At 49.5% G+C, this 23,398-nt stretch overlaps 2 protein-coding genes across 2 annotated transcripts in view; both read right to left on the reverse strand.

The window, feature by feature from the left end:
• Positions 1-155: 155 nt before the first annotated feature.
• LOC128820212 (disintegrin and metalloproteinase domain-containing protein 9-like) lies at positions 156-23,384 on the reverse strand. The gene is made up of 22 exons (XM_054000837.1): positions 23,218-23,384; positions 16,222-16,319; positions 15,661-15,725; positions 14,554-14,632; positions 13,024-13,100; positions 12,142-12,331; positions 11,332-11,397; positions 10,848-10,919; positions 10,119-10,288; positions 9,696-9,777; positions 8,800-8,933; positions 8,421-8,592; positions 8,217-8,309; positions 7,795-7,990; positions 7,196-7,301; positions 6,581-6,764; positions 5,867-5,947; positions 5,282-5,387; positions 4,184-4,322; positions 3,600-3,702; positions 2,918-3,045; positions 156-2,227 (listed from the first exon to the last, which is right to left on the reverse strand). The coding sequence occupies exons 1-22, from the start codon at positions 23,330-23,332 to the stop codon at positions 2,116-2,118; spliced, it is 2,568 nt and encodes an 855-aa protein (XP_053856812.1). The 5' UTR covers positions 23,333-23,384; the 3' UTR covers positions 156-2,115.
• The window catches only part of TACC1 (transforming acidic coiled-coil containing protein 1), a 43,467-nt gene continuing 42,483 nt past the window's right edge, over positions 22,415-23,398 (reverse strand). The window contains exon 15 of the transcript XR_008440860.1: positions 22,415-22,425. The gene's annotated coding sequence lies outside the window, so the exon portion shown is untranslated. The remainder of the gene's footprint in view (positions 22,426-23,398) is intronic.

Consider the following 23,398-nt stretch of genomic DNA (forward strand, 5'->3'; position numbering starts at 1 on the left):
AGCTCCAGGAGCAGCAGGAGCAGCAGTGGTGGCATTGCACAAAGTGGCCCCATGGCCGGCCGGTAACGGCCCCACCAGTAACGGCCCCACAGCCCACCAGTAACTGCCCCACAGGTAACAGCCCCACCCCTGAAAGCAGAGGCCGAGGCAGAGACTTGTACAAAACTGGCATCTTTATTGCTTGTTGGGTCTGTACAAAGGGGTCGGGAACAGCCCTTGGGCCAGAGAGCAGCGCGGGGCCGGCTGCAGAGGGGGCCACGGCTCCCGCCCGGCCCGGGACAGGTGTCCGTACACTTCACAAAAGAAAGTCAGTAGTCATCTTCAGTATTCAACACCAAAAACTGGAGCCATTTCCTGTCCCTGGGATCGCTTCTCAAAGCAGTGCCTGCCCCCTGCACTGCGGCTACTCCAACGTGCACGCCGGGAGTACAAAAACTCTTTGTCTAGTGAAGGCACCATTTTCAGCATAGTTTAGTTCACACACACAGCGTGTCACACACAGTTAAGTACATCTCTCTGGATGACTTCAATCCCTGCATCCCCTCCTCTTTCCCCACCCTCTGACCAGGGCTGGAGATGGGCTGCATCCAGCTGCAGAGCTCATTGTGACAGACAGACAGACAGACAGCCTGCTCAGGCAGAGCGGGACACAGAAACACAATTAGGAAGTAATTGATTATCTTGGAACAAAAAGGAGACCCCCCACCAGTACAGTTGGTGAAATTCTAGGTGACATTTTACAGATTTTAATAGTGTTATAAATCTTAATCTAAGTTTATGGGAAACCACAGGAGTTCAAGTATTTTATTACTGCGCACACTATATATATATTTATGTATGTATATACAAAGGAAAAGATTATTTTTTGGCAATATTAGGGGGATTTTACAGACTGAGCTGTGCTTGTGTCGAGCACAGAGTGAAACAGCCCAGCACACTCTTCAGCACTTATCTCACTTTTAGCAAGTTGTGCAATAGAACCTCACTTTTAGCAATTTGTGCAATAGATTTCTATTTCTGACCACGACATCCAGCTTCTACCCACAGCACCACAGGATCAGGATCTACAGCTCCCTCTCCCAGCACAGTGGATGCAGAGCACCTCTGCTCAGGAGGAGTTCCAAAATCCAGTCTAGCCCATGGTGCAGGAGCAGAGGCAGTCTGGTCTGACACACAGTAGCCCAGAAGCATCCTGACTGACACTACAAGGGCTTGGCTGTTAAATACAGGGTGCACCTATCACCAGGCTCCCATTTAAAGTGCTCAGAGAAGCTCTGGTGGTCCAGGCAGAGACGCTTCCCACTTCCCAGTGTTCTCCAGGGACCGCTGCTGTCTCTAGACCTGAATTAAAACCTAACAGCACCCCCCATTTTTTAAAACCAGAATATGGCCGTGTCTTCTCGTACCTTTATCTTCACTGCCCATCCATGTATTAGTGGGAATTAGTACAGGAGTCTCGTTCAGCCACTCTCTAATTAAAAAGCATTAAACTCAGTGCTCCTATAGCACAGCTTAGTGTCAGTCAGCATGGAGTTAAGAATTTAAGTGCATTATTATGCATCTATAAACATATATACATGCATAAACATGGTTAAAATCTGTCTTCCTGAAAAAGTCCTCTGAGACCTCATTCCATTTATGCCATTAAGGTGTACTTGGGAAACACTTTCCAGTCCATGCAGAGTAACTGAAAATTAACTGACCAGATCTCCTTGCTTTGCAAACGGGTTACTCCAATTCCTCACTGCACAGTCAGAGAGACAACAACAAATCGGACAACTTCCTTACCAGGGCTCGTGGCAGAAATGGGGAGACCCAAACCCACGTGCTGGATTTCAGGATTATTTCCCTGCAGGCTGCTGCACTCCTGCTGCCAGCCTGGCTGCAGCGGCAAAGCTTGGACAGAGCGAGGGACGGGCTGGGTGTTTCAGCCCCTGGAGCTTTGGTCGAGGTATTTATTGAGTGTAAAGTTCTACATTCCTGGTGGGGATCTCTGGTTTGCCCTGTCCCAGGCTGCAGAGGGAGGCTGCCCACGGGATGCCAGAAGGGGAACTGCAATTTCAGCTGTCGCAGCCAACAGGTGAGCTCGCACGAAGGCCCCGAGGAAGCCGAAAGCTATTTGGGAGGCAAAGGTGCCGGTCGGGAAGGGAAGTACTGTCCCTGAGGTAAACATTTCTGCTGTGCTGGCGGTCCCTGAGGTACAACCTTCTGCTGCGGGGGCGGGGGCCTGCAAGGGGACACAGGAGGAGCAGTCAGTCCCACAGCCCTCACACCCCACCGTGCCCGGCCACCTCAGCCCTGCCTCCACACCAGGACTCGTTCTGAACACACCACGCTCAGACTGTGCCTTCAATGGCCTGAAATCCTCTGGGAACACCCATCTGTTAAAACTCACCTTTTCTCCCAAAATTCTCTAAAGACCCCCGGCCCAAGAGCCCCACCAACATGAGCTACATTAGGGTGCTCCCACCCAGCCCCCGGCACTTCCTGGGTCTGTGTGCGCACAGCACTGCATCTCACAACCTCAATTCAAAAGTAAGATGAAAAATACGGGAAAACTTTCTGCTCAAAGGTAAGAGAAATGGTTTTGCACTTGGCCATAGCATTCACAAATCAGCACAATGACAGATTTGTGAGTAGTTTGCTTTTAAACTGACTATTTTAACAGGCCTTTCGTCCACCTGCCGGGCTAATCTGCGCGCACAGCAGCGCTCTGAGCCTCGTTCATCACCACACAGCCGTGACAGCGCGGGATGAACGCGCTGCCCTCCAGGGTGAAGTGAAGGAGAAACTTCTCCCAGTGAAAAGTCAGCCCCACTCACACACAGCCTGTGGTGGAACATGCCAGGGCTCCCGGGAGTGACAAGAAATCCCATCAGTGCCACTGCCAGGGGGCATTTGCAGTAACTGCACTGACCTGCTGGGCACCCTCTGCGGCTGCTGCGCCGGGTACTGCGGCGGGGAGTAGTAGGGCTGGTGGAAAGCCTGCTGAGGGTGCTGGTTAACTGGGTAAGCTGGGACAGGAAAGGTGTTTGGATGCATATCCTACAAAGAAAATATACAGAGAACGTTGACCAATTGCACACAGGGTACCAAAATATTTGCCTCACTAAATAAGTGACGCTCAAGAACACTTGCAAACCAGCCTGGCAACGTCAGAGGTGCTCTTTCCTCTGAGACACTCAGTAGGAAGAAGCAACAGCAGTCTGGGAACTGTTGGATTTTGAAAAACACAGAAAGGCTGGTCACAACAGCACTTGGTTTGCTCTGGGAGTGTGCTCTGCCTGGCTGTGGCTTTAAGAGGACAACTGCTCTGACAAGGAGAGGGATTCTCACGTGGGCTGGGCATCTGTCATGAGGAAAAGGGAGCAGCAAAGCAGGTAAACTAAGCACAGCCTGGGACAACGCTTAAACTGGGACACTGAGGAGCCCCCCACACAACCCTTAGGAAACAAACGTTCTCTCTGCTTTATCAAGGAGAGACATAACTTTCAGAAATTAAGAAGTAACTTTAAAGCTTTTATTAGGGCAAAAGTTAGAGCAACTGCCTTAATCTCTTTACTTGAGTAATAGAGCAAGGGAAAGTAGCTGATTCCTACCATGGGTACAGCTCTCGGAGGATAAGGCATGCCACGGGAGAAGCCTCTGTGCTGGTAGTCCCTGGGTTCAGTGTCTGGCCGAGGAGGAGGTGACTGGAGTGACCTGAAATCCAGTGGATATGGACTGTGTGAGCACATAACCCAGACACAGTGACTGTGCAGGCTGTGAAGCCAGGCACTGTGAACCTGAGCTGGATTTATACTACCTTAGCACGTATCAAGTGTGAGAAAGACAGTATTTACACAAATCTAATCAACAACAACAGCCCTTTTTCTGTTCAGGACTCTGGCAGCTTCCCTTTGCCCCTCTATAAAAAGATGGGACCCAAAGTATAAATCCCTATCACCAATGCACAAGAACAAACATAACAGTAAAGAGAAAACTCTCTGCTCTCTTGATTTGGGATGGATTTATCTTTCCTGTCGTTGCCAGAGGCAAGCCACATGTGCCATTGGATGCAGGAGCTTTCACCTGACATCCTGGGACTGGGACATGCCTCCACACTTTGGCATTGGCTGGTGTAAACAAACACCCATGGAGTATTCCAGGGCAGAGCAGAAGGCAGAGAGGAGGAGGCACTCACGAGTGGCAGCGGGACATCAGCCTCCTGCAGCTCCGCCTCAGCCTGTCCCTCTTTGCAAAGGCCAGAGCAGCAGCCACGAGCAGGGGGAGCACCAGGAAGAAGAACACCAGCAGCCCATTGCGCAGCGAGGTGTCTTTGTCTGAGGGCACAAAACCACGGAGAAGAAATTAGCCTTACGTGGTGTCACCACCACCTGACTCGTAACAGCACAGAGGATTAGCTAGGAATGGTTCTGTAACTGCTTTCCATTTTTCATAGGAAAAACCCAAAAGAATCCAATAAGATACATGCCCAAATGATCCTTTCTGTTTATCTTTCAGAGCTGATACCCTGGGCTGCAGCAGCACATTAGATCAGTAGATCAGTCCTCGTTTTTCATGACTGTAATGTTTCATTATTAAAGATCTTATGGGAGAGGAAACAGAGCTTCTGCCTTTTGGTCTGATGTTAAATCTACCTCTTCTCCAGCCACTGTTTGCTGTAAACAAAGAACGTGGGTTCTTAATCCTGACATTTTTACATGCAGCAACTTCTCCCCTGCAGGCTGTACTAAAACAGCCTTTCCCTTTTTCTGTCTGAGGATTTGAGGGATCTGCCCGAGCTCCAGTGTGCTTCTCCAGCCTGTCATTGCATCAGAGTGCCTAGCTTTCCCAAACCCACACCAGCTTATGAAAAAGTCTCCAAGATCATTCTTGCAGCCCACAGAAGTTACACCAATCCCATCTTTATACACTCCACATGGACACAGCATAAGTTTTCTCCAAATCAGAGCTTGGCTCAGGCTTCCTATTTCACTTTGAAACTGTCAGTGAGTAAAGCAAACTTCCTAGCTGTGTCAGTTTGCTTTCTCTTGTGCAGGAATCATGCTTCCCTTCACTGGGGCTTCCCTTCCCAGCCTGGATACAAAGAGGATCTTTGTTCCAAGGTGGCAGAAGTCACCTGAACTAAACAGTCCAGATCCCTCCCCCAGCATCCCGAGACAGGAGTGCAACACCTTGAGCAGAAAACCAGTGAAAGCCCGTGCAGAGCCATGCACCAAAGCTCCCCAACACGTGGGCTGCCCTGGAGCAGCCAGCCCCAGCCCTCACAGCCACTTGCCATTGTATGGAGGGCCACTGTCCACGCTGCCCCCGTAGCCTTTGGAGTCACAGAAAGGAGGGGCCCAGCCTGCTTCACAGTGGCAGTTCCTGTTGTTGTTGCACACCTGTAGTCCAAAACACAAATACTCAGTAACTTCCATTTGTGTGCATTTAAATCTGCTTGCAGCAGCCATGACCTGTTCTGTCCCTCGCACTGCTCAGCCTGGAGAATTTTACCCAGTAACTCCTTAGCCAAATCCAAACAGTCCTTGGCCAGGCATGCCAAGATTTCACATGACTGAGCACACAGAGCACTGTTCAGGAAGAGCTTCCAATGATTAGCTATCCCAACAGCTTACACACCATAGCTTTTGCTTGTTTTTTTTGTTTTTTTTTTTCCTTTGTGAGATGCAGAGTCAAATTTCATTAGCAATACTGGAATTGGGAATTCTTGCCTGGCAGAGTTTTGTCAAAGATTTTTTTGACACTGCTACAGGTTCTCTTGCCTAAAGGCATTTTATAGAGACTTTTACAGTTTCTAAAAACAGAAAAATAAAGGTATTAATCACAATTTTAAAACTTGCTTTCTCTCTTCCCTGCTTACCCCATGCCCATGGCACTGCTTCTCCACGTCACAGTCGTAGTTCAGGAAAGAGGCACTCACACACTGGAAGTGCCTGCAGATCTGGGGAAGACAGATGCACAGAGATGAGGGATGATGGCATTTCAGTGCCCCCTTGCCTGCCCAGATCCCTGCTCCTAGCCCACAGCCACGCTGTGCTTGCTGCCACAAAGCCTTGCACACTCTCACTGATAATTCCAAACTCTGCAGAAACTCTGTTCCACAAAAGGCCTCTCAGCATGGGGCTGAGCTGGCACTGGAGCCTTTTGTCTGCAGTCTGAATGTAAAGGAACAGCAATTAAATTGTGCCCAGTAAGGACATGTGGAATGCACATTCCTCTGCTAGGGCTAAGCTTCTGCACTCTTTAGTTTAGTTGGATTTTAATTGAAAGCTGTCTTCGAGGCATTTGTGTGGGCCTGGCTCTTCTGCTCACTGGCAGAGCAAAGATTCTGGCTCTCAACAAACTCAATTCCTTTTGCTTCACCTACAAATGAAAGGCTCATTAAAGGTTTGATGCACATGCAGTGCAGTACTGGGCAGTGGGGGGAATCAATGGACTCGTTTAGTTTCACATTAACTCCAGGCATCCAAAAATAATGGTCGTAACTATTCATGAAACAGTGCAGCTGAAAATTTTATTCCCATGAATACCCCAAATTATTACATTAGGATATCATTTTAAAATCTTTAATTACCTTTCCATTAGCACACTTGGTGCCTTCATTCACCATTCCTGGGTCTGGGACATCAGAGCCCAGCTGGAAATCCACCCCCCAGCATGTGGTGCCTTTGATGGGAGTCTGGATAATAGCAGGCTTGATTCCAAACACAGGCATGGCTTTCACATTTTCACACTGCAGCTTCCCACACATGGCATTCCTACAACAGCAACACAGGAACGCTGTAGTGACACTTGGATTTATTCTGAGAACCAGACTACCATGTGTTTGATGCGATCTTTCCTTTCTACTGGAAGATGCTACTTGAAAACAAAATTGAGGCAACTTGACAAATAAAACTGAACTGGGCTTCACTCCAGTGCTGCAAGAGTAGTTTATCCCTTCTTTCTGTAAGCTGTTGGAATCTCTACATTAAGGAAAACATGATGATTTGCTTCTCATCTTCCCATATGTGAACACTTAGGGAAAGCACAATCCTTGACAGGAGATGTGGAACACGCTCTCCTCAGCACAGCCCTGCATCCCTCCCCTGTGCACCCCCTACAACATCCCAAACTGACACCACAGCACCCAAATACAGACTCCCAGCCATGTATTTCAGAACTTCCCAACGCACTGGGCTCAACTCACCAGCTGGAACATTTCTTGTAGTCATGGCCATGGAAACCACAGTTGCCAAATCTGTCCCCCTTGGAATTCACTTCAGCAAAGCAAATGTTGGGGGCTGCTTTGGCTTCTGCAAACAACAGCCCACCCCCAGAGAGAGGAGCCACGTTACCCAGGCACAGAAACATCTCACACAGGATCTCCTGTACCCCGAGCAACTACCCTGCTACAACAAGTATTTGCCATGCAGCAGCGAGCTTAGGAACTTGGTCAAAACACTGAAGAGGTTACAATGTCAGAATTACAAGGTTCCAAGTTTAAAAATGGAGAAAAACAGTTATTTAACCTGAGTCAATTCTAGCATTTGATATTTCTTTACAGAGCAGAAATCCCACTGTACCAGAAGTGGTAAGTGCAACAAAACTATGTCCAGCACAGAACTAAGTGTAACACAGGAAGAATGCATGACCACGATGCTAAGCCATTACTACCACTGCTTCAAATACTCTGCCAAAGCCAGCTGGTCTCTGTTAGTGACAAGCAAATAAATGTATTTTAAATAAACTTCGTGTATTCTTTAGCTACATCTCTTAGAAAGACTGTAACACTGTGCCCTTCCTTACTGGAGCCAAAGATGTCCTGGCACTGGGCGTCGTAGTACTGGCACACGCCGTTGTAGCAGTAGGCCTCCTGGTTGTGGCAGGGGTGCCCGTTCTGCACCGTGAAGTCTGGCTGGCAGAACTGGGAGCTGCCGTTGCAGTACTCCGGGAGGTCACACTCGTTGGTGCTGGCCCGACACTCTGTGCCTCCAGGAAGGAGCTGAGGAGAGAGGGGAGGGAAAACTGCATCAGAAAACAGGAACCTCACAGCAGAGACTGGCGCTGCGCCTGACCCGCGGTACGCCCCAAACACGGGACTGATCTGAATTCTCATCTGAGTGTCCTCGTGGGGCCGTGGACACACAGGACACCTCCCTCTCACAGATGCACTGACTAAGCCAATGCTCTCCTTTTCTCAGCTTCCCAACACCACCACAGTCTCCTACCTGGCAGTTTTTGCAGCAGTCACCATAAGCACATTCAGCACCGGATCGGAGCCTGCAAGTTCCTGGCTCGCAGCACGGATCGCTTTCACATTCCTGAGGACACAAGGGCTGTCACAAAATCTTCCCCTCTGTCACAAACTGTCCCCTCTGAGCAGGGGGCACAAGACTGCTCTGGCACCACTGGGAAAGCACCCAGCTACAAACCTTTGGTGAGCCACAGTCACACTCCTCGCCAGCATCCACCAGCTTGTTCCCGCAGTACGGGACGCTGTAGGTCTCATCAGGCTTTGGGACATTGAGCAGGCAGCTCCCACCTTTGTTGAGTGTCAGCTTCTCAAAGTCTTCTGCACTGCAACTGCTGAAGTTCCTCGATCCCCTGCAATGGAGAAAATGAGCTGAGCTTTACACTAAGCCAAGCCAGAACCCCTGTGTTTGCAGAACAAGGGGGACATTCGCTTTCCCCATTACAAGCACAACAGGACTCTTTGCAAGGGGCATTTGAAGGTGAAAGTAATCCATAAAAACAAAGCACATGGATGGGGCATTTTGAGCCTTCTTTGCCCTCCCTTGGTCAGCTACTTACGACGCTCCAGAGCTCATAATGCAGCTGCTTGCCCCACACTGACAGACGCGTTCGTCATCGTGGTTCATCCCCAGGTTATGGCCGAGCTCGTGAGCCATGATGGATGCAAACATCTGGATGCTGATCCTTCCAAACTGCACAGGAGTGACACAGAAGGCAGTCAGCACAGAGCTTACAACATTGACAAAGTCAATGTTTACTTCTGTGCCGAGGAGACCCTTCTGCCATTCTGTCTGTATGCTATCAGGATTCTCAGTCCAACAGGGCTGCATTTCCAACCAAGTGCATGGAGTTTGCTTAGCAGCAAGAGCCCTCAGAGAAACCTCTCTGGGACACCACCCAACAACCTCCACTTTCCAGAGCAGCTGCAATATTAACACAAAAACTAGAACTCTCCACACCAGCCCAGCTCTCCCAAAATGTGCAAATTCCAGCACTTGTGTCACTGGTCCAAAGAAGCCAGATTTCTGGGATTGTGAGTTATCTGAGACCAGCAGCTTGGTTCATTAAGGCTCTGCAATTCCATATAAAACACACAGTGAACCAGCACTGCTCAGGGAGATTACAGCTGCAGGTCAGACAGCACAGGACAGATCTGAGAACCCCTATAGCTCCCACATACTTTCGAGGCAGAGATGCTTAAAACGACACCGAGAAATCCTCTCTGAGAAATCCTTTTGCATGAGTACTGCACACTGAGCAGAGCTGAAGCTGAGCAGGACTACAGAGAAGTTGTGATCCAGATACTCTGGAAGTGTCAGAAATTGTTGGGGACAACACAAGAGCCCCACTAAGCCACTTCAGCTTTGTTATGAAAGACTCTGCACTTCCAGGAAGACTTTCAGAGTGCAAACTCTGACCTCTATCACATTCAGAGATCACTGAAGAAATCTCACCACGTTAATGCCTCCTGCATGGCTCTTGGAGCACACTGTTCCCACATAGGCCATTCCAGCTGTGCCACCAAAACCCTTCTTCCTGCAGTCATGAAGAGAAAGGAGAGGCCATCATCTATCTGTACAGACACACAGAGTCCATATCAGCACACCATTCCTGCCTGTGGGGCACAAATCCTGCTGCTCCAGCTTTCCCAGGCTGACACAGGAGCACTGCTACTGACTGCAAGCACAAGTGGCACCAGTCAACCTATTGCTGTCTGCTCAAGACTCCTTTACTCTGTTAATTTAAGTGTTTACAGAGAAAGTCAGCCTCTTCCACACCATCCCTGTGCATGAGAAGAGCACAGGCACTACAGCTGGGCTGAGCAGGCAGGAACAGAAGGAACTTCCTGGGGCCAGAGGGAAGGAGCTGGCACTCACAGGACAAACTGGGCGCTGTCGTGCCTCCGCCGCAGGACGAGGTTCTTCTCTCGCCACTGCACGAAGTTGGCCAGCACGTCCCCAGCCCCCCCATCCGTGCTGATGATGTTCTCGTGCTTCCAGATCTCCAGACCGACCAGCACGATGCGGATGTTCAACATAACGTACATCTGGGGAGAAAAAGGAGGAGAGATAGTCATTAATATCTTCAGACAAAAACAACTGGCCTGGTGTTACAGATCTTATTGCAAGCATCCATCTTTTCTGTGTGGGTTTGATTTTTTTTTTCACAGCTAGTACACAACTGGAACCACCAGAATGCATTTTCCCTGTGATTCAGACCTTCATTAGCTACAGGATCAATGCTTAAATGCCACACTGGCTACAGTGTAAGACAATACCAAACAGAAATAAAAAAGTCTCAATTCTGCCAAATATCATGTGAAATAGTGGAGTTACAGACATGCTTTTTCTCTAACCTTTACACACAAGACACAAGAATTACAATAATCTACAGACACAAGAATTGCAGTAATTGCAACAATCTGTCCTGTCACTCAGTGGATGTAGCACAGATTGGAATAGTTTCCCAAACTAATTCTCAAGGTGGATTAGAGGTGGAAAAGCTTCCATGGGGATGCATTCCCCAAAGTGGTACCAGAAGAGACCCCAAGGTGGACATTTCCAAAAGGCAGCAGGGCTGCAGCACACAGCATCCCTCCTACTCACACTGTCAAGGAAGTTTGCCAGCTGCACCATATGTTCTCTTACTTCTGTTTCACTCTTCCCAAAATCTTCAAACTGCAAGACAAAGAAACTTAGCTTCATGAAGAGAAGAGATAGAGACACCAGTCAGAAAAAGGAACAAAACATTTTTGCCTGGCTCCAAATCTCCAAGAAGATGCTAACCAAGACAACATCTTCACTGCTACTGCTCAGCATTCCAAAGACAACAGCAAAGGCACTTTTTACCACGTGCTTTCCTTACGTAGGAGATTCCTTGCTAACAGAACCTCTCCCTGTCTGATGGCTGACTCCTTTTCTGAGGAGGATTGCATTGCACACATTTATCCACTTCCAGGGTAGCATATTTGCACAACTTGGGTAAATGATCAAGTATTTTTCAACAATTAATTTGGGAGTAATGAAACCTGAGGGCTTTCCAGGCCCTCTCCTGAGGAGAAAAAAATGAAAAGTCACACAGAATTCCCACCTTTTCTTTATCCACAACTATGAACAGCTCCACGTATCTTGTCTGGTGCAGGACCGCCCTCTTTCTCTGGGGAAAAAAATGTTTTAGACAACTTCAGATTTATTAATTCAAGCGTAAACAAAAAAACCCCTCATGACGTTGTCACATTTCACTTGACACCGCCAGTGGTTTGAGACACACCCAAAGCACACGGTGCCAAACCCGAGCAGTGTAATCCAATGCTATGAGACTCTCTGTGTTTTACACTAAAACTCAGCTGCACAAAGACCTCCCTTGTTTCAAAAGCAAGGGACCTCTGCACAGGTTGCCTTGGAAAGTCACCACACGCTTTGATAAAGAGGCAGAAAGATTCTACAAGCAAATGCCAATGATTTTGATGTGAAACACAACATTTTTCATTCTTCTGCTTTCATTTCCATCTTGTTCCTGTACAGACAGTCCTTGAAGGACAAGGGGGACTTCACACCAAACTCTACTGTGATGGTGAGGAAGATGGAATAAACATGACAGTATTCTCCTGGCTCCTGATGCAGTACTTTGTTAACAAGCCTCTCCATGAGGGTCATGTTCTGGCCCTTAGAAGTCTCCCAAAAAAGCCTAGGAATATTCTCATCAGCTGTCCCACCCTCACTGCTGTGTGCAGAAGCAGGAGGAGAACTGTGGCTGCTTCGGGGAAGAAACTGAGTTGTCCCTTAGTGCAAAAATCATAAACCTTTAGGTATGTGCTAAGTCCCAGGAAATCTGATAAGCTGCTTCCACGCTCTAAAATGAACTCACAAAACCCCTTATGTGGGACTGGGGAGGACTTACCCGCAGCAGCTGGGTCATAGTGGGATGGAGATTTCCCTCTGCATGTTCCCTTTCCTGGCCTTCAGCAGTTACTCCACACGCTGTGGGCTCTTTCTTCACATTATCCAGTCGATACAAAATGTGTTTAGAGCCAGAAGAGGGATCCATGGGCTCAATCCCATAGGTGACATTCCCTATTGTCACCAAACCCCTAAAATAAGGCAGTGTGTAAGACATGTGGCACTGAGCACAGAGGACAGCAACCCAGAATTTTTACAGCCAAACAAAGGAAGAGTTATTCCTGGATAACCAAAGCCTGCCTATACCTCAGCTCTTGTGAACCAGCACACTTCACTCCAGGCCTGGCTGTAGCCTTTCACTGAGCAAGGCCTTACAAATGCAGGACACTAAATACCTCTGTAAGGCCCTGCAATGCCCCAGGAATTACATCACAGGTCTTAAACAGAAATACTCGAGTTCAAATACACTATTGCCACTCGGGCTCCTGACATGGCCCTGCAAAAAATCAGTGGCACACGATATATGGCAATTAGCCCAAAGTAGAAAACAATTCCATCAGACTTAGGTGCATAAGGTTTAGGGCCAATTTTGTGAAATTTGGAGACTAATGTTCAACATTCCACTTCTGCAATAGGTACAGCTGTCATGACTATCTGTGCAAGTTAAAAAATAATCCAAATATGTGTTGAAACCAACTTACTGCATTCTGGTAACAAACTGCAGTAATAACTTATTTGATGGTACTTCAAATATCTGTGAACTCCTTGAATAAAAGATGCCACAGGACAACAGCAGCAAGGCAGCTCAGTGCAGCCAGTGACTCCCTGGCTGGGTTCAGCAGCCACAATGTGACAGCAGGGAACAAAGGAGGAGTTGTGCTACCTGAGCCCCGAGCAAGTGCTGACAGCCACCAGGGAATCCAGGGTCCCCTCCACGAATCCCTGATAATGGCAGTGATCCTGGACAGGAAAACAAGGTGCATTACACACGTGTTTCAGGCGTGCCTGCACACCCAGGGCAACCTCTGATCTGCCACTGACCAGCAGTGATTACAGCTCAAGAAGACAAAATGTATTCAGTTCAATTTACCACAGCTGGATTTCTTAACTTGACCGAGGCTATCCCTCTCCTGTTCTGTCCTCCACCCTGCCTCAAATATTTCGAGGCCAGCCCCTCCCTCCCAATTTGGGCCAAATTACTCTTCAGGCTTCTGGCAGAGACTTCTGGCTTGTCTGTCACCTCTCTGTAGCAGGAGGAGGGACAGCACCTGCTGTGCACCCAGCCAGAGCTGGGCTGCCAGAGCTCTCTGGCTGCACAGTGCAGCCCTGACACACGGGGTACTCCCACTGGGTACTCTGGACATCCAAATTCTGGGAACTAGACAAGGGGTAGCATGGGGCAAACACACTCCATTTTCTCTGGCAAGGGCATCTTTAGACATTGATATAGGGGTCTATAATGCAGATTCTGATGCTCAGCAAGGAACGCAGAAAGCACAGAGGGCTTGTGCTAATTGTTCAGGGCCAGCGAGACTTCTGTGACCTAATGCTGAAAAAGCACTTTTCCTGTAACCAATCCCTTTTAACTAGGAAGCAAATAGTCATTTGACTCAGGTGCTCTACTTTCAAGAACAAGATCCTATGAATCATGTATGACTAATACTTCCCTTTCAAAGGAACAACACTGATCCCTAAGAGTGAAGCCATTAGGAAAGCTCTCTTGCATTTTGTATCACACAACCTGCTTTCAATTCTACATTTCCAAATGCAACACGTCAGGCAGCCTGCTCGTGCAGAGTGAGGGCTGCAAACAGGCTTTCTGTGGAGTAACTCCAACACTACACAGGTCACATCCCTCTCAAAGGTCCTTCAGACTTGCTCCATCCCTTCCAGCAGCTCAGGACTAACAGACCAGCCCACCCTGAGGAGCTGTTGGTTCCTAACAGCCAGCCCTGCCCAATGGATGGGCCAGTGGCCCACAGTGGCTCAGGGACCAGTCTGCAAGCTCACTGTGTGCAAAAGCAAAGGCAAAGCTGCCTGTTCAGCCCCCAGAGCAGCCAGTGTGAGCTCCAGGCCTTGGAGAAAGGCAGGCAGTGGCCAGAAGTGACACCAGCCCTGCACCGGGCTGTGGGACAAGGACAGCAGCACCCCAGTGGTGACACCAAGAGCTGAGAGCAGCACTGCCTTGTAGAGAGGAGCAGCTTCTAATGAGACAGCAGGCACCTCCACATCAGAAAATACAGGTCTTCCTTTCTCATCCAAAATTAAGGACTCTCTTCAGGTAGAGGGCAGTGGGTACTGAAGGGAGCCCAGCAGAAAATACAACTATCCTTCTGTAACCCTGACTCCCTCATCCCACAGATGCTCTGTTCCAGCCACCCTCAGGGAGGGTATGAATAGATGGAAGTCCTACCTGGACATCTGGATATTCCAATTGCAACTTTCCCTCCTTGTCATAGGTATAAACTGTGAAATCTTTGGGCAGCAGTTCTCTGCAATGAAAGGGGACAAGGAATACAAGAGGAATTTCATGGAATGACAGTGACATTGGAATACAGCCCTAATCAAAATAGGTAAATTGCAATTAAATAAGGAAACATTAAAAAGGAAAACCCTCTAAAATTAACAAAGAAATAGTATATTTTCACAGCAAAATTCAAGAGAGCAGAATGGTAGAGAACTGCTAATGAAATCAAGCAAACCACCTCACCTCAGAGAGTAGAACAAGCAGCAAAACCCACTAATTGTGCTAAAAGCCTGTTTCTAAGCAGAAAAAAAAAATCTAGCCCTCAGACTGCTGCATATGCCTTCTCCTCCCCAGACTGAGGAGGAAATGCATTGGAAAGTCTCCCACGCCTAAGACTGCTGCACCATCCTGGCAATTCCACTGGTGTGGTGCAGCTAAATTCCCACATTTGAGGGTCAGGGCCTTGGCAAGTGGCAGCTGGAGTCCCCAAGGGCTCACACAGTTGTGTCTCTATCACAAGGGCAGTTTGGCCAGCAGTGGCCTGGTAAGTGACCATGTGCTGGTGCTGCAAGCAGCCCTTAAACTCCAGCCAGCCAGAGTCTGTATCAGCTGTGAGGTCTCAGTGCTCAGACCTTGGAGAGAGAGTCACTGTCCTCGTTTATTATCCTCCTTGTGCTACTGAGACAGGAAAAAACACAAAACTAAAACAATAAACAAGAGCCAGACAAAAGTGAAAACATTTACTTGAAATACAGTTCAGCTCATTTATTTTTAGCTGTGAATAGAAAGAGTTGTAGATTCCCTGGGTCTCCTCAGAGTAATCTGCAGCTTCCTGCTCTGAAGGGGGTTCCCGAGGGCTGCAGGAATCAAAAAACATCTCTGGCTGATGGCCAGGACACTAGGACTCAACCTCTTCCCATTCTGCAGGGCTGGGATGTACCTGCACTTCCCACACAGAACCCCAGGATTCAAAACTCGTGTGGTACCTGCCAGCTTGTCACCTGGATGTAACAGTTTGAGTAATTGAATCATTTAAAGAAGTTAATCACTTACTTGTTCTTTTCTAGATGAATGGTGTATTCTTTTCCCTCAATCTCAATAGCATATGACACCTTGTCCTGAGTATAAAGAAAGGTGCATTTTACTAAGGTTAATGAATAAAACAGTCTTTGAAACCAACAAAGGTGGATGAGCCTGAAATTTATTTTATAGTTGTCCCTGCCTCGAGAACCTAGCATCCCTTCCTGTGTGACTGGGAAAAAATCCCATGAAAGAAATGGCTTCAAAATAGAACTGTGGTTTTCTTGTTCTGTCCTTCTAAAACTTCCACAGGAAAGTTCCAAGTCAGAGCCAGAAAGAGGACAACACAGTTTTTTTACTGAACATGATGCAAGATCAAAAATCCACCGCAGCAACTCACGACCTCTGGAGGAGGGAGGTACTCCTGTCCCTCAGCTGCCAGCAGTGCCAGAGGTGATGCCCTCTGCAAGGACAGACATTTCCCTGCTGCCAGGTGAATCCAGCAGCATCCCACAGGCATTTCAGGTCACTTTGGGGCGGACTTTATTTGGAAGTAGGCACTAAACTGAAGATGTGTCTCAGACTGCCCAGTACCTGTATGGAGGAGCTGTTGGAAGCCTCTCGTCGTTCTCTTCCCAACCTCTGTGGAGTTACAACTTCGTAGGAAGTGAGCAGGGAAATCTCCTGGAAGCCTGGAAAGCAGAACAGAAACACTGGCTAGAGGAACAAAGCAATCAAGAGGATGAAGCACAAGGAAGAAAACACTACTTCAGGAAAAGCCCACACACAGAAGAGCACAGAGCAAACCTCAGAGCAAGGCACACTTGGATTGCCTTGCAAGGGCCCAGAGAAAACAACACACAAACAGCACAGGAGACACCAGTTTTTCCAGAAAGATTCAAATTGAAGTCTTCACATTCCAAATACTGTCTTACCAGCACCCATCTCATGCAGCACCACTCTTCACCAGCAGAAGCAGCACTTAAGGCAGGTCAGCACAGCAAGGACTCGCTCAAGGACACCCAGAGTCAAACCAAGTGTCCTGTGCTGCAAAGCTGCAGAACTGCCCCTGCAGCCTCTCTCAAGAGCTCCAGCAGCTCCTGCTCTTCCCCATGGCACAGCTCAGCCTCACACCCTGGCCCTGCACAGCACAGCCAAACTCCTGACCTGAGGCTGGTGCTAATACTCATTATGCTTTTAGAGAGCTCTCAAGGGCCTCATCAAAACAACTGGGGTGAGACAAATCCCTGCAACAAAGAAGCTGTCACAGATCCCTTTATATATTTGCATATGCAACATCAGACAGATCCCCTGAACCAAACAAGTCCACCGTCCAAGTTCCCTTTATCAGTTTTTGCAAGCTGTTGTATATTAACTATGTAAACAACAAGAAATTGTGCATGCAAATTACTTTTCCCATCAGTGGTGGCATCTGCTGGTGCCTGGCTCGCAGCTGCTCACCCAGGAAGCAGGAGGTTGGCCAAGCCAGATCACAGGCAGCATCCAGAGAAATACTTTTCCTGGCTCATGGCAGGGGAATCGATGAGCTCATCAGAAGAGTCTGAGCTTCCCAACAAAGGCAGGGGGAAGGGAACAGTTATCCTCACTGTCTCCAGAAATAATCACCACATTTGGGGCGGTGAGCAAGTGTTTGGTGTCCAAGACCCTCCAAAATCTCTCAAGTGGGACTGAGATGCTGCATCCAGTTAAAACCAGCCCCTCTGAGCACACCAAAACTCACACTCCATCTCCAAAGGGTCTTTGGCTTCTCTAAGTTGCAGGACAGCACTGTGAGCTCAAAGCCTCCATGAGAGGCCTGTTCCATCCTTTGGAAAATGGGCAGGCTTTAAATGCCAGGGGTTCCCCAAAAAGCACCAGGCTGCAGTGACATTCAGGCTCCTTCAGATGCCTTCCCCTCCTCTTCCCATCCCTGGCAAGCTGACACACAGCATCATCACCTTGGGTGAGCACTCAAAAAGGCATCCCAAGGGAAAAGCAAGTCCCTTCCACACTCTTCCCACCACAATCCCCGAAGAACAAGCCATCAGACCACTCCCAGCTTCCCTCCTGTCACAGCACACGTGGCCATGGCAGGAGGCCTCAGAGGCACTGCACTGTCCTGGTCTGCCACACAGCATTTCTGTCACCCGAGCACAGGCACAGCCCCACTGCCTCTCAGGAACTCACACAGGGCACAGACTGCAGCAGAACGTTCATTACTATGCTGTTTGTAGACAAAAGGTATTACAAAAGCAGAGATAAAATTCCTGAAAACAGCCCCTGACATTCACTGGCTACAGAACACAGTGTCAGTACCTCCCTGGCCCAAAAACGAGGGAGGGAAGGGCTGCTTCCTTCCCTGGAATGAACCACCAAAAGCACACACTGCAGCAATCACTTCTGTCTGTTGTCATGTCCAACCACACACTCGTAGCAGCCCCGAGCTCCTGCAGGGCTGCACTTGTCCCCTCCCCACCCACAGCACTGGGGAGGGACACTCGGGCCAGGCTCTGGAGGCACAGGTCACACAAAGAGCAGGACACAGGCAGACCTGGCACTGCTTGGAAATACCACACGTTTGCCCAAGAGCAGCTTGGACGCAGAAAACAAGTAAGTGAATCATCACATGAAGCAGAACTGGGAGGGATTTCTGGGAAGAGGATCCTCTTAGAGCAACAGCACTAAAAGTGGCCACTTTTCAAGTCTCTGAATGCTCTGACAGTTCTCTCCCCACCTTCCCATCCTTCAGCACCCCCAGTTTGGGAGCTGATGGGGGTGGGAGTCTCCAGCAGGTATGTCCCTGGCACTGCCCCTCACTTCCCAAATAACCTGTTTCCATGCCAAGTGCCTTGTGCAGCATTTCACACATCACCAGCAACCCTCAAAGAGGGCACAGAGTAGTTCAACAAAAATCCAACCCAAGGGACAAGTGCAGCCGAGCAGAAAGCCAAACCCTGCTCCCACGTTTTCCTTCTACAAAGGCCAGGTAGAGTTTGGAACGCGTTTTTCAGCAAGTCACAGGACTTCTGACCGTCAGGTGCTTTCTGGCAGCTGCTGGAGCTGTAGCACGTCACTGCTGAGGACGTGGCATGCTGATGACCCATTTCCGAGCCGAGGGCTTGCTTCCGATCAGAAGAGCACAACTGCATCCCTGACCATATTTATCTCATCTTATCTCATTGAAGGCTGCCATTAATTACCAAGCGTTGGAGACAACCAGGAAGATGTGATTCATCATCCCCACCCCAAATCCTCCATAGGAATTCCATGCATGCTCCACGGCATGTGGGAGCTTGAAAACCACCGGAACACATCACAGCCACAACGACTCTCCAGACACTGAGGGAAGCTCTGGGGATGTTCAGGTGCTCTGGGGGTGCCTGACAGGTAAGATCTGCATTCAGCAAAGGTCAGACTGCATCCCCTGTCTTGCTAGACCTTGGCATGCCCGTGGGTCATTGGGTCAGTTACAGAATCACAGCACACAGCTACATCCACCCCCACACTCACACTTCCCCTCCATTATCATCCTTCCTGAGCTATGACTCCTTCCCAGGCCTAGCAACGGAAGGTCAAAGATACACTCTTCAGCAGAAGGAAAAAAATTAAAAAGAGGAAAGTTCAGACCGTGGCCTGTTACACCACAAAACAAGCTAATTTCATAAAAACAAGCTCATCAGCATGTGAGCAGGTCAGCTGCAAATACCAAAACTCATTAACTGTGGTTATCATCAATTGATTACAATTAATAGCTGAGGTCAGCTGCACGAGTCATTCCACACTTTGGCAGGGGATTGCTCACCAGAAGTGCCAAAAGCATTACAGAGCCATGCAGCCCCCCCAGGGCCAGGCAGGACCAGTTCCACATGGAGCATCCCCAGTCCCCAGCCATCAGCTCCTTGTGCTTCAGGCTGCACCTCTGAGCCCCTGAGGAGGGCAACCATTCACCCCCTTCTCTCTAGCTCCACATCTTTACATTTCCAGCGTGCTGTCATACTTGCCCCTCCTTTCCTGCAACTAAGGAGCATCAGTAGTCAGTATTTCCTTTCACCTCTGCCTGTTCATATCAGGCTGCTCTGGCTCCACTCTCCAGTCAGACACACCTATCCAAAACAGCCCCACAACAGGACACAACAGCCCAGCGAGGCCTCACACAGACCAAGGCACACGTGCTGTGTGTGTTTATGGATCTCCACAGGTTAAACTCAAAACAGGCAGCACATGTCTGATTCACTTGTCATTTAACCTACTCTGACACTCATTTCCTTTCCTGCCAACATGCTCCTGCTCCCCATTTTTCACCCTCTCATACTTGTACAGAAATTATTTCCAGCTCAGAACACTTTGCACCATCCTTTCAAAGCCACTTACTTCTGACAGATACTTCTCTCGTGCTCAAATCACTGGGGTTGCTATCCCAGTCTTTATGGAGCCTGAATCCCATCTGACTGGGAGGTACCAGCTGCCAGCTCAATCTGCATTCTCCATATCCTATTTTCAGAATCATACAGGAGTTTGCCAAGCAGTGTCTGAGGAGAAACTTCCCTGACCTGGCTTACTTACAAATGTCCTCCAAAACAACAGAACTGCTGCCGTGGATTTCTCCAGGCCATGACACACCAGGAAAAGCATTTTTTTGGTGCACTTGACTTTTGCACTAAGGTCACAGCTGAAGTAGGATTTACTCTTTGGACTACTGCAAGCAAAAACCTCCTTCACTTTCACTATGGAAATATTATCCAAGTCCACTTAAAAATGCTTAGAGGTTTATACAAAACACAGAGATAACAAGTCTTCTAAAGGCAGGAATGTTTTCTGTGGAGCCAGCAGTTCCTGCTCCTCCCATACCTCAAACACTAAAGAGTGCCTCAGTGATGCTTCATCTTTGAAACACCTGGGAACATCTGGCCAGCTGCTCTTCTACAGGCACAATTCCTTGGGACTTTTCTTTCCCTCTCTCCCTCCCCTGCTCTCAGTCTTCAGACTGCTGGGTCTCCTGCTGTGCTGGTGCCTTTTAGGAGGCAGGAAGAGATGACCAATTATCATGGCAAGAGAAGCAAATTCCTCTGGATGTATTGCTCACCTGGAATATTTGTATAACATTAAATCTGGCCAGAGCAGTTCATGAAGTTTCTTTTGGTATTCCTCTGGGGATGTTGGATGTTGATCAGGTTACGGAGCTCTTCCACAGAAATATTTCCTAGAAAATTCTTACACCCCTTGCTGAAATCCAGACCTATGCTGTAAGTGTTTCCTGTCTAGACTCTCCCCATTCCTTCTGCCCTTCCTAAAGCCCAATTTGTCTGCAAGACAACAGCTCCCCTTGTTCTACAAAAAGGACTGTCACACGTGTCCACTGGTGCTGTCACAACATCCTCTGCACCTCAGAACCTGCTCACAAGGGGAAGCAGGGTAAAGCTGTGCTATCTGCAGCAAGATGAACCCTCCTGGGGGTCACTGGCCCTGAGTCACTCCCTCCCAGCCACGACAGCGTGCCCATGGGCAGGGGCTGAGCACACCAAGCCCACTCACTTCCTCCCCATCTTACCAGCTGTGAATGTCAGCTCTGCTTTCTCAGCTGACTCCGTGGGAAGCTTCTCTTTAGAGACATCCCTGGCTTTACATCTGGCCACCAAAGGGAACTGTGAAATGCACATTCTTACCTCTTTTTTGATTTTTAGTTTGTGAAATAATAATGATCAAGACATACAGAAACTCTAAAGTCATGGTCCTAATTTCCTTTTTCCAAAAGCAAGGCATTACAAGAGGCAACATTAGCTACACTGAAATGTCTTTCCTTTTCACATGGAGGAAATCACCACAAACCCACTCTTTGAATGATTGTCCCAGATTTATTGCAATAGGGGTGAGGCAGTGCTGTGTTTTCTGTGATCTGAAGAAAAGAGTTACCTTAACCAAACACCCTATCTCCCCAGAAATTTAAACCCAAGCATTTAGACACTTCAAGAATTGTGGTCAAGCCTGGCTGGAACATCCTGGTGTGTGTATGACACCAAGTACCAAGAAAGAGATGGAGTAGCACAAAGCAGTCTCTGCCTGTGAATTTTTTTGAATTCATATAGTCAAATCTTGAAGGCTTCTATGGACACAAACGGGAGAGGGAAAGCCACACACACAAATCCCTTAAGGCTACACACCACTATGTGATTATGGTCATTCAGGAATTTTCAGATAATAGTTTCTGGTAAGACTCCACTTCTGCCTTACATCTCCGTGTGTGTCAAAAGCACTTACATTATAACCCAAGAGTTGGAGGTTTCTACCCTCTCCTTCATGCTCATACTCAGGCAAGGGATGTTTATTTCATGGTATATTTCATGGAAGGTTTGGCATTAATAACTGGGACAGAGTTACAAAGGCAAAGAGGAACACTACCATCCACCATCGGCAACTGGCACCGGTGTTCCTTTCCTACAGGCAGGAACTAAAACCTAATTCCTCAAAACACCAAGCACCCACTGGAAGCACAAGCACCTGACATCTCAGAGATGCATAACTCCAGACATCACTCCTCGGCCTCCAGTCAGGCAGCTCCCAACGTGCTGCACCATCTGTCAAAGCTGGCTTTCACCTCACACAGCCCACATACCCTCCAGCAACAACGCAGCAAGTGAGAGATTCCAGCACAGAATCCCTCAGGGAGAGGCACACACCACAGAAGCACTGTCCTCAGCACGAAGCACCAGTATCAAGTTGTATATTCCTCAGCTGGGAAGACCTGACTAGAAAAACATGCATTAATGACAAACACAAAAGTTTTACACAGTGCACGTGTCCCTTCAGGAGAGGGAAACAATGACAGAGGAGACATTTCTGCCTGCTATGTACAGCCTTGAATCAGCACCACAAGAGCCCATAAACAGAACCATCTCAATTCATAAACAGTCCCTAAGGACAGCACGGGACCAAGCCACGCAGAACGATGGCACTGAGTCCTGCCCTACCTCCCTGGGGACAGCAGCCTGCGCGGCTCTGCCCCTCACCCGGGCTCCTGGCCGGCCAAGGCCGGGCAGCCCTGCGCCCCTCGGGGCTGTGCCGGGGTGCTTCGCCCCCTGCTCCGCAAGAGCCGGCCGGAGCTCCCGGGAGCGCACGGCCGGCCCTGACACGGGAGGATGGAGCGGCAAAGAGCCGGCGCTCTCGGGCAGGTGCGACCCGAGGCCACTGCCGGGATCAGCTCCCCTCTGGAGTCCCACTCCCGACACCGGAGCCCCGCCGGGCCCTCCGCGGCATCCCCGAGCCGGAGCACGCTGGCGCCGGCGATGCTGGGCAGGGCACAGGCGGTGCTGCCGCCCCCGGAGCCTCCTGCGGGCACCGGCCGTCCCCGGGGACCCCGCGGGGCACACGGGGCCAGCGGGCAGGACCGCGCTCTGGCCAGGCTGTGGGGGGCTCTGCCCCACCGGGCCCCTGCGAGGGCAGGGGAGGGGAAGCGGCTGCCCCGGGGAGGGCGACAAGGGGGGGCGCGACCCTCCGGAGGCGACGGGGAAGGGGGAACGGCGCTGTCCGGGAAAGGGAACGGGGGGGGCCGAGCGCGGTGCGGGCGGCAGGCCCGGCCCGGCCCCGCGCACTCACCCGCGGGCTGCCCGGGCGCGGCCGGCGGCGGCAGGAGGAAGATGAGGAAGATGAGGAAGAGGAGGAGGCGGCAGAGGCAGCTCCAGGCCCGGGCCATGACGCCCCCTGCCCTCATCGCCCCTCCCGTGGGGCGCTGGGTCCGGCCGGCGGCCCCGCGGCCTTATGGAGCCGGGCCGGGGCC

This window comes from Vidua macroura, chromosome 28 (assembly GCF_024509145.1).
Source record: "Vidua macroura isolate BioBank_ID:100142 chromosome 28, ASM2450914v1, whole genome shotgun sequence".
Taxonomy (NCBI): Eukaryota; Metazoa; Chordata; class Aves; order Passeriformes; family Viduidae; genus Vidua; species Vidua macroura.

What these genes read in the sequence shown, in the direction of transcription:
- LOC128820212 (XM_054000837.1), bottom strand. Translation starts at nt 23,332, where the DNA reads ATGAGGGCAGGGGGCGTCATGGCCCGGGCCTGGAGCTGCCTCTGCCGC. An exon ending in CTGATGTCCCGCTGCCACTC is followed by an intron (nt 3,703 to 4,183) that starts GTGAGTGCCTCC and finishes ACTGGATTTCAG; the next exon opens with GTCACTCCAGTCACCTCCTC. An exon ending in CCGCAGAGGGTGCCCAGCAG is followed by an intron (nt 2,228 to 2,917) that starts GTCAGTGCAGTT and finishes GTCCCCTTGCAG; the next exon opens with GCCCCCGCCCCCGCAGCAGA.